Source organism: Glandiceps talaboti, chromosome 6 (genome assembly GCF_964340395.1).
Source record: "Glandiceps talaboti chromosome 6, keGlaTala1.1, whole genome shotgun sequence".
NCBI lineage: Eukaryota > Metazoa > Hemichordata > Enteropneusta > Spengelidae > Glandiceps > Glandiceps talaboti.
Window position 1 is genome coordinate 21,118,326 of NC_135554.1, and position 12,525 is coordinate 21,130,850.

General features: G+C 33.2%; 1 protein-coding gene across 1 annotated transcript in view; it reads left to right on the forward strand.

The window, feature by feature from the left end:
* Positions 1-12,525, forward strand: part of LOC144436962 (uncharacterized) — a 41,154-nt gene that overhangs the window by 4,860 nt on the left and 23,769 nt on the right. Inside the window, exons 2-3 of the mRNA XM_078125828.1 lie at positions 10,895-11,152; positions 11,718-11,840. Of these exons, the coding sequence (XP_077981954.1) occupies positions 10,895-11,152; positions 11,718-11,840 (381 nt within the window). The remainder of the gene's footprint in view (positions 1-10,894; positions 11,153-11,717; positions 11,841-12,525) is intronic.

Sequence of the window (12,525 nt, forward strand, 5' to 3'; positions counted from 1 at the left end):
AGACTTCTTTTTTACTCCTTATCTTGGGTAACATGGATACAGAAATGTGCATTTATAACGCGACTCAATTGAAATTTGAAAGGAGTCTTTCGTAAAAGTTCTTGTATTCAAATACCTTTGATGGTTGTATTAGTCTTTTGCTGTAATGAGATGCGGCACTGTATATGATGTTCATCAGCTTCTATACAATACACGCTGGTTATTTACTACTCCAAATTAAACTGATGTATTATTGATATTTCGAAAACTCTTTTAATTCTGGAACATAAAAAACACTTAAATTAATCAAATTTTGATGCCTCATGTTTGCTTTAACTTTTTCAATTTCTAGATTTCCCATGGGATATTCTCGCATCAATGTATGATAAAAATCATTTTAATAAATTAAATACGAGACTTGGCATCGCCCACGCAATTACCTACGATATTGAGAAAGAGAAAGATTGTAATTAAGGCATCCTTGAATTTTGAGATGAATTTGGCGATTTAAAAAAAAAAAAAAACCTAAGTGCGGCCACGACCTTTAATGACGGTTTTTAGGTACCGTCATACAGCCAAAATCTGAAGTTGGATCTGAATGTCAATCGGAAGCTTTGTTCTTATTTTGTATGAGTACGGAGATTTTAGAGTTCGACGACATGCGTATATAATAGTCAAGGAAGACACGATTTTATATTAATACGGGCAACATCAAAGGATACGCCAATTGACAAGTCTATCTATGTAATTAATTTTGGCTGTAAATGTGTAAAATGTTGTACAGGTAATTAGTATATACTCATCTCCATCCTTAAAAAATAACAATTGAAAAACAAAACAAAACATTAAACTTTGGCAACTTTCTGCGTGGTAGTGCAATTCCCTCTTAGCATGCGTCTTAAATACTCTAACATGTTCTGAATTTCAAGGAAAGACACAACTTCTCAAAATACAATTTATAGTCTACTAAATGGCCAGATTGTGATATGTTTGTCTAACATTAAACGTTATAGGTGTTCGGAACATAGAATGTTATCTACATAACAGATATTTTAAGAGAAAGCTAGAGAACAAAGTGACTCCATCAGTGACTAGACCTGTATAATGTTAATGGGTATACATATTTATGTATACAATCGAATACAAAGGAATGCTTCTAAAGGTGTTATGACCACCATTCTCATCACATCTGTTCAGTGATGCAAACATTGGATAGCTATAGTGTATTTGATTGTATGCCTGTTATGAAGCGTTTAATGACCCTGAATCATTTCAGAAATTCACAGCTACATGTGATAAAGTCAAAAGACTTGGATGCTTGGAAATGATTATCAAACACACCTTATGTTACATATTTAAGTTTATTCAGACAAAAATATCCCTATACAGAATTAAATGAAAGTAGGCAAAAGAATAATACATACAATTATAGAGGAAATTAAAAAATCCTCTTACACCAAACACCCCACAATGCACTCCGAGTCAAAATCATATTTGACAAAATATTTGAAACAATAGGATTACACGGTAAATGCAGTCTGTCTAAAAAACGGAGTTTTTTCCACAAAACTTCATCGAAAGTTCGAATAGACAAACTGACAAACATTTAAAATATTACTTTGTAGAATTGAATAATCAAAACCAGATAACTTTCTAAAAACATGAGAATAAGATTTCTGAGCAGTTTTAAAAGTATTAACCAAAACGTTAATCCACAGATAGGAACAATGTGGCACATCACAAGAGATATTTAACAGAAAAGGATGCAAATTAAAACCACGTTTTATCGAATTCCTTTTGGCATAAAAAAGTACTGGTCTTTGCCTCGATATCGAGATTGTCTTTCAAATATGGTGTGATTAAAAGACCTAGATATTTGTATATACTAACATAGCTAAGTTTTCTTATGAACCTTGTGCTATCAGGGAGAAGATGTCGTGTCCCAAACTTTAAAACAGTTAGAACGAAAGCAAATGTTATACCTACCTCAGTCTGAAATAGATGAATGATGTAAAATCATTTACATTGCATTGTTTTGTTTTCAATACATTCGCTATTCATTTTATGACTTGTGTGTTTGTAGTTTTAGCAGCTTTAATGTTTTATCAGTTTTTAATGGCACAGCTTTGTCGCTTGTAATTCATGTGTTTTAAATGTACATTCACGATTGTTAAAACTTTGTGGATTATTATTTGCTTTTAAAACATTAATAGGATGTATACTTTTTGTATAATTTTACTTTTCTGTATGTTGTCTTAGTATGTAAATTAGGAAACGACGTCATCATAATTCTCTTAGGAGAGATAATGAATTGTTCTTTTATAATAAATTTCATGCATATCCATACAGCCAAGCTTTCCACTATAAAAACAGTTTGCGAGGTAACGCTTAAGAGGGGTGCGCCGCAACTGATTTTGTAATTAAAAAGTGATAATGTATCAACCCGGTATTGTAGTAAAAAAATACCTATACTGTATCAAAATTATCCGATAATGTATCATAATGTAGTAATTTCCGTTACGGAAAAATAGTAAAAATTTACTAATAAAGTAATAACATTTTTTAACCGATAATGTGCCAAAAGGTTTTACTCTCTGAAATATACATATCGACGAAGAAGTGTCTCATTTTGCGATATCAAATATTTTCAATTTCTAACATAACTACCCTGAAAGGCCTTCACCCAACGCTGATAATCCCAAATTTGAAGACATAGTTGATACATTATCCGTAATTCTTTTTTTATACATTATCGGTTTCAAAATATTACTACATTATCGGTGAATTTTGTATACACTATCAGTAACAGAAATTACTACATTATCAGTAAAGGTTCACTACACTATCGGTAACAGAAATTACTACATTACCAGTAAAGTTTTACTGTACTATCGGTAACAGAAACTACTACATTATCAGAAAAGTTTTACTACATATCGGTAACAGAAATTACTACATTATCGGTAAATTTTGATACAGTATCAGTAAATATTTACTACAATATCGGGTTGATACGTTTATTATTACAGAACCGTTGTAACCCCCCCCCCACACACACACACCTCATATTTACATCTTATATTAAATACGGCACCTTGTATACAATACTGTGAGTTGTAAAAAAAAGTAATGGTCAGTTGACCATAAAGAAGGTAAAATCGATAGATTCGTGCCCCATTAAAAGCGACTGATGAGACCAGTGGGGTTTGGAGACAGCAATTAATACGCTATAAAAAATAAAATATTTGCTACTCCTGGGGAATGTAGTATATTTTAAATGACTTGTGTACTCAAGTACAGAATCAGTAAATTATATGGTATACACGACAAAGGAACTCTACCGAGTAAGATATATACTAAATTGTAGCTTTGGCTCAATAGCATGTTGTTTGAATCGTAAATTATTATCAGATTTATGAATCACAGAGGCATATAATTCATGAACAGCTGATACTATCTATGTAATAGCCCCCCCCCCCCCCTAATGCAACCTTGTCCTATTTTATTAAAATAGGTCAACCATGTAGTTGAAACTTAGAATAATACTGTGCAAGTCTTCACTGGTTCCTAAATGTAATTGCAAACGTGAAAGACGTATGGTGGTGATACGGATCATTCCGACAATTCTTACTCTCTGCATCTGCTTTTGTTTGACTAGGATAACATACGCGTATACATCCATACATCCATCCAACCATTCATCCATCCATCCATCCATCCATCCAACCATTCATCCATCCATCCATTCATCCATCCATTCATCTATTCATCCATCCATCCATCCATCCATCCATCCATCCATCCATCCACACACACACATACATACATACATACATACATACATACATACATACATACATACATACACACATACATACATACATACATACATACATACATATTACATACATATATATATATATATATATATATATATATATATATATATATATATATATATATATATATATATATATATATATATATATATATATATATACATACATACATACACACACACATACATACATCTGTTCAAAGATTGAGCGTACTCGGAACCACTACATCAACACTAATCTGGAATTAAAGTTAATGTCGTAAATTAAATAGATTTTCCCGCTTTCAGTAATGTAATGCCAAAATGTTTAGCCAACTACAACCAAAGAGCGATCGTAGACATTCTAAAGTTACATTTATAAGTATAGTGCGTGGTGTTGGTTTACAAATTCAAGTAACGGTTTGCCACTTAATTTTAACTTAAATTCAAAATGTGCAGGTTGTGTTTTATAAATTTATTGATCTCACTTCCGTAAGGAATCCTCGCAATATAAACGCTGCTTTGGTACATATTGTACAGTAAATTGCTAGGGAAAGAGACACCTGGAAACTGTGATGGAAGAGTTGGCAATGCATGCATTTTCTTTTTGTGTTTTGCGTGCAATTTGTTGGTGTCTGCAGTTTATAGTTTTGATTTAGTTTTCTTTCTTGTGCAGTTTTATATTTTGATATATATGAGCTTGCTCTTGAAATAAAACGATGTTATAATGGTGCATACTCTGAATGTCGTTGAAAATGAATTTTCATATTGTAATGTAATCTTACATGTACCCAATACACTATTGTTTACTAACAATTGATATGGTTACAGGAATGGAATTCCTTGATCCACAATCCATTGTAATCCACAATTCAAATTGCTGTAGGCGAGGGTACTTTAATTACAAGAATTAACCATTATAAGTATAATATATTATTAAGAGTATTTGGTGTTTTCCTGACACTTTAGATCAGTCAAACGAAACTGTTTTTCATTTTAACTTTAACTGCTATTAGCCTGCATAATACCGAGACTAAATTTTAATATCCTGGTATGTCGTTTGAAACGTCAAAACAACATAGAATCCCTTCGGGATACACGATATCAATAGTGTGTGTGCTGCCATTAATGCTAACTCACTTACGACAGACAAGAGCCGTTTATGTTGTGTATGAAAAGAAGCGGAAAAGTACAGAAATTGACTGAAGTCTTCAAACAAGTTCGTCTTTCCATTTAACTCGAAAGGTGTGTGTAATAGTGCGACTCTTTAACACATAAAAAGAAAATAAATTGAACGGGGGTTTGTTGATCTACTGCTACGACGTCATACGAACAGTGCACCAAGCTTCAAGAAACATAATGGTTCATCTACCATTGCTGAGTATTCATCAGTTGTAGTAAATTACTGGAAAACATGATATGCGTAAAAGTGATGATATTGCCATTGTACGGTTCAAAAACAATGTTTTATAGGCGATATAATTATCTACAAATGTCTCAAGTGGAATAGAATTTATTTATAATTCCAACGTTGTATTTGTATTTAGTCAACCTTAAAGTTATGAACATGTATTAATGACATATAGTTGATCACAGCATTTGAAAGATTGTTGACTCGTACAGTTTGCATTTGATGAGAGAAAAAGCGTCGTCCAGTATAATTTTAAAAAAATTACAATTTTTCTGAAACTTGATGCACAGGGTATTGATTTTGTGTCATGAATGATTAATCAGAAAGAATTCGGAAAGACAAATTCATGATGGTCTTCTTATGAATTATTAATTAAATCATTTGCTTATACACCAGAGTTATTGTTAGGCATATTGAATCTATGTGACTTGAAGGAATATGAATTATGGAGAGTCCAAACTAACATCTTCTGGACGCTGCTCAGAGCACGTAACTGACAAATTAAGGAATCAATAGCGTGTTTTAGCATAGTCTGTAGTTTTAGTGTTATATTAATCATTTCCCTAATGCATTTATGAATTTTGCGTCCATGACAGGGTGTAAAGTTTCATTAGTATCGTTCGAAAGTGGTGTTGCCGTGTATACTTAATGAACTGACAGTCACATTTCCATGTGTTGTTTACATTGATTGTAACCATACTATTGGTATATTGATTTGTCTTTAAAATATGAGGGACGTAGACTTCGAAATGTACGAGATATTAATGCACAGAAATGTTTTGTGGATTACATGAAGCCATAATGAGAACTATAATACCAAAATGATAGATTACTACTGTCAGATGCCAAATATTTGACTTACAAGCTTTATGTACAGTTACAGCTTTAGTCTTTGCCAATGCATGGTTCCTGTATGCAGTATAAGCGCAATCATACAAAGTTACTTTTTTAAACAGAACATCATAAAATTGAAGGAAAAGTTGAGATAATTTAATGGTTTAGTCACTGTAATGTCACGAATAACGTTAAACTTTACATTCGTTCTTCCTTGAAGGTATACCCTAAATGAAATGTACAGTAGTTGCTTTCTTTCTTCAATGTATGTAGGATGAAATTAAACTCGTGACATATGTAGCTATCGGTGCTATGGAACAGTCAATTGCAACTATATACCTTTCAAACAACAAGACTGGTGTTAAAATGGGTTGATCGTCTAAGTTGTTGTCAAAACTATTGTACTTGTGGCTTGGAAGTATACTTTGTCATGGAAATTTTTTGATGTACTTTATCCTGGCACTGTGCAATTACCCTAGGACACAAAACTGAAATCAGACTTTAGCTAAAACTGAAGCTTGGAATTATAGTTATCTTTTATGGGTGAACAATGATGTTACGGCAATCTGCAGTACTGTGAAATTAAACAATTATATATTTGCAATCGGGACTGAAACACTATAAAATAATTATATAAATATCTCATGGTCAAAAAAAGGACACGGTCGTTCATTCACACACAATAGGTTTACGGACAAAAATAAACCTTTGGAGAAACGTGTATTGATAAAGGTTGGTGGTTTTACGTCATTGCATAGTTGATTTTCATTTTTAAATAAACAAAATGACGAAGTCAGGGTAGTTGGAAACACGTTGTTAAATCAACTAATAAAAAAAAATAAAGGTTTGTTTCTTATAACAGGACTTCAGAAAATGGGATAGGTTAGTCGGAGTTTTATTTTATTTCACTTTAAATTTCTAAATTACCAAGATAAGATACACGTCGGTCACAATTTACTTCTGAGAGAGTTTGATGAGGTGTATAAGAAGTAAATAAAGACAATTAGGTAGACGAACATGTTATGCAGACTTACTGTTATAGTCTAAAAAGTCACAGGTGGAATACGATATTTATAGAGATGATGCAAAGGCATGAAGATGTAGACGGAAATAGAAGCAAATTGTTACTATTTTACTTTTTGGATGCCAAAAACATTTTAGGTGGTTGTGGGGTGGGATTAAACTAGGGTCGGTCTGGTTATCGAAAATACACCATTTATTTTGTTTGGCCTTAAGCTTGTCCTTTGTAGGTAAAGTCCTCTGTAGGTAAAATCAAACTTACTTACTCGAATTCTTATTGTAATTAAAGTTCATTTAACAACATTCAAAAGGGAAGCGTTCTATTCATACAATAAAAACAGTATTTACTATTGGTGTTTTTCCATAGAAACGTCTAGACAAAGCATATTTCGAAGGGGTTGGTTAATGAGTAATTTAAAGTAAGGGTTGATTCATGTTCATTTATATCAACTTGAAATGTCCTGACTTCAGTTGCTGTTGTTTAAGTAGAAGCTGTTGTTTGACACATGTTATTGTTCTGTCTTTAAAGCAAATTAATATTAAGGAACCCGACACAAACAACAAAAGCTATGCTTACTAGTACACTGAAGGCGATTTGTATCCTTACTGTAAATATATCCAGTCATTAGTTGCATAGGAAGGAGTCTTATAAATACAGATTTTGTGTTATACATGCAATAATACGATCCCTTTCATTCTGTATGTTCCTGCAGGGACTCGAATTACTTTAAACGCCGAAAGTAAACGTGAATCTTCTCAATATAAAACACACTTAAGCTATTCGAACCATGGTTTGGTCGTGAAAATGTAAGGGATACAGAAAAAAACGTACAGAAAAACGCACATGATTTTTACGACAATCTCTGATAGATATTTATAAAACATATTGAAATGTCCTTTTAAAAATCGATGCGTTACCTAAGATTTACTCGAAAGTTGCCAACTATACACTTGATTGCGTTGAATATTGAGAGATATTTACCTGTATTATATTGATGTTTGTTTGTGTGTTTATTTATTCATACCTCGCGTCAATAATGTAGAATATGCTGAATGGTACTGGTACACACACACAACTTACACACCCACGCATTTACACACCCATAAATACACGCACACACACACTTAGACAAACATTATATATATACAAATAACACAGTATCATACATACATACATACATACATACATACATACACACACACACGTTACTTCTAAATTTCTATGGAATATATATATATATATATATATATATATATATATATATATATATATATATATATATATATATATATATATATATATATATTCCATAGAAATTTAGAAGTACTGGAACTCTTTCTTGGGTGTAACTCGGAGTGTCTGATGATCGCAATATGCGTGAAACTCCGAGTTACACCCAAGAAAGAGTTCCAGTACTACCAAAACTATTACGCTCTGCCACTGCGGTATAGAGCACTGTCTTATAGCAGATTGATACTCACCGAGTTATATATATACATATATATATATATATATATATATATATATATATATATATATATATATATATATATATATATATATATAGGAAGTCAGTGGTAAGATTTGCCCGTAGTACAGTGCTCGATACGTCTGCACGCAGAGCGGAGTATATGTATATATATATATATATATATATATATATATATATATATATATATATATATATATATATATATATATATATATATATATATATATATATATATTCATATATGTATATGAGTGTCTCGCTGGAGAGAACAGATACAGACATGAGAGATCATGTCGTCCGATGATCGCAACAAACGTGAAACTCTGAGTAATGACTTATTTATAACATCCTTATTCTTTTGAATTAAGTCTGAGATATCTCTCTCTCTCTCTCTCTCTCTCTCTCTCTCTCTCTCTCTCTCTCTCTCTCTCTCTCTCTCTCTCTCTCTCTCTCTCTCTCTCTCTCTCCATGTAATGAGATATAAATACCAAAATTTCAGAACTTATGTTTCGCTAATACCTAATAATATATCTAAACATATTAGTTAACGGTTATATGAGCTTTAGATCATCACGTATTCATATTAATATATTCAAATTCGTCATCGTATGACTTAATAAAAAGTAGTATGTTTACCCATATGGCAATATTGACCACAACATGACAAATACAGGACAATACGGTATGCAATCATAAACATAACACGCCTTAACGGTAAACAAAGAGTACATGTACTATAATTAGCATTACTTCTAAATTTCCATGGAACATGTTATCTGAAGGTGTACAAATTGTGAAGTTTAGTCAACTCTTACGTATCAGTATAAATTACTATTATCCACCTGTTTACTCAGGTATAGATAAAGTCATTATGTACCATTTTGATGTTGACCAATCGTTAGTTTTCCTGCATACTATTTCTAACAAGGAGATGATAATACAAATATTACAACTGACAGGGATAATGATCCAACTGATCCCCTAGAAGGCTATATTTTAACCGGCCTCAACAGCATTAACAAATGAGCATAGATAATGCGATGTCAGCATGACACATCCAAATTAACTTTTTATATCTCTGTGTGCCATGAAATGTTAGCAGGACAAACAAACCTTCAGTTTAATTGCCCATGATTATCCATTGTTGACAAGTCGTATCCTGGAGTTCCTGTCAAAACATGACAGATCGTTCAGTACGTGTAACAACATTTACAGTTCACAACGATCCTCAAATCGCATACTAAAACTACTCTATTCAGTGGTTTGGATATGTAATACCGTTTTATATTAGTTGCCATAACAATATTCATCTCCCCCAACTGTTGTTTAAGTTAGATTGGCTCTCCAACAATATATGGCATAGTGCCATGTCGTATGTATTTGGCTAGTACTTGCCTTAAGAAAGCACAATATCATTTTTGCGAAACGTGACTTGAAATGTTTAATGCATTTGAGGGCTACGAATGATATATACATATACTTATTTATATGCGTTTGCGATGGTAACGATGCTATGTTTAAGCGTGTGTTTAAGCCTGCTGTAATGTAGTTACAGAGTTAACTGTAAATTAGAATATCGTTTTGTAATCCAAACCGTTTATATTAAGGGAGCCTTCCGTAATTACAAGGGGGTTGGGGAAACAAAGTGTACTCTGTCTTATAAAATGCAACCCTTCCCAGCTTAAATTTTCTAAAACACTGCTCTCCCCCAGTGCCCGTTTTTTTAAAGCCTGACACCCCCATCCCCGTCCAAATATTTCAAAACATAGGTCAAAATGCTGTAAGAAACGAATAAAAGGCGCGAGACTTTGACTCAATGGTTCGACCTTATTCCATCCTTTTACTCTACTGACATCTCCAACCCATGATATTGTTCCAAATGTCTTACTTCACTGTTCCTCCTTCTCTCCGTCAGACCCTGTCCTCTCCTCACATCACATCACAATCAACAACTTATTCATTGCATGGTTACCAGCAGCGATTTCACAATATGCTCTGATATGGTAAAATGGTGGCAGGTGTTGGATTGTGGCAGCAGTCAGGGTGGGATATAGCAGCGATGGCATTATGGAATGCCTAAATGACAAAATGCAAAGTTAGATAGCAAAATGTGAACAACCCCTAATTCCATTTTCTAAAATACGGCCCTTCCTCGAAAACCAATTTATATATTAAATCTGACCTGCCCCAATTCCTTGGCCCTTCCCCACTTAATTAACGCAATTACTAAAGGCTGTTAAAATGTAATGAAATAAACAATGCGCTGACAAGTCACTCAATGTATTATACTTTACAAGAACATTGACTGTATTTTCATTTTTCCATTTTTCTTAAATGCAGAGGAAGGTATTGTTTTGACTATTACACACGTCAGTCCAACCATTATTCTGACGTCATGGCAGATAGCAGGTGTAATTACCGGAGACGTAATCATCATCATGTTAAATCCATCAGATGGTAACACCTACCCTTTGTCCATCGACATAACAAAAAGGGAACACAGTTTCAATGGGTTATTTCCAGATACTGAGTATACCTTATCGGTGTCGGCGTACGTCAATGGAAGGAACAGTACAGCAGTTCAAACAAGGTCAACGTGTGGGTATACCTGTAATTGAATTTCAATCCCACTCGCCCACATTATCTTGTTTGTACAAGTCAATGCAGTTTGCCAGAATGCAATACCACAGTGAACACACTTAAAGTTCACCTTAGATTAAACTAGGAATCAATATCACACTTTCTGGAATTTGCAGTATCTATCTTACTTAAAGCAGTCTCGGTGTATAAACATCACCATGTGTTTAATTTCCTCTATCAAGAACTGCATCTCTACTTCATCCACAAAGACGTTTACAATTACATATTACTGTTCATTCTGTATATTTCCATTTTATAATTTTTCTTGCTATAAATACCACTCGTCGGTACATCGTAAACATGTATTGAATATTAAGAAAATATACACCAAAAATAATTGTTTTGGTTTATATATAATTAACAGTGTTTCACAACTACCTGCATATTGACTGATTAAAAGTGAGCCCAGACAAACGTATTTTGCAATAATCAAAATGATAAACAGTAGGAAAAATGACTAGAATCGCTTATAAATACATAATGTAATGTACAGTTGTAATTTACATTTATGTTTTATTTACAGCTGTTAATCCGTGTCATCACAATCCATGTGAGAATGATGGAACTTGTCAACTTGTCATTGGGTTATATACTGCGTACAGTTGTTACTGCACAACATGTTATACTGGGGAACACTGTGAATACGGTATGTAACGATCGAATTCAGTCCCCTTAACTCATCAGTATAAATTACCCTTACCACCATAATTACTCAAACAATTCCTCACCGTTTCGCGATTTTCCTCAAATCTTGTGCGTTTACTTTACCTAAAGAATATACATTGTCCTCGGTTATCAACATTTGGGTTCGAAAATTGTTAATGTTTACCAGTTTTGTCGGCAGAATTGCGTCAGACGTATACTACAGAGACGTCAGCAGAATTGTTTGAGAAGTATAAATACACAGACGTTAGTGTCAACAGTCAGCAGTCGAAACCCGAGTTTACTCGTATTTGATTAATCAAGTTCAGACTGTGTATTCCAATTCAGGATCAGACAGAAGCCCAGTAAGCAATTCTGCGGGGACATCACTTTGGGAATTAAAGTATCAAAGCCTGACAGAAGTTATTTGCTGAACTATAATTTAAGTTTTAATTGTCATAAGGGTTTATATCCCAGAAGACTACTTTGGATACCTTGAGATGTATTATTAACTTGGAGATCAAGGTTACATGTGGATTTATCATACCCAATGGCAATTGTAAGGAAGAACTTGGCTGTATAGTTCGGTGTACAAATAATACCCAACATATTAACTGAGTGATAGCTGCTGTATCATGCAGGCTTTCGTTTTTCATAGATAAAATTCATGTTGTGTATTCTTTCCCTTT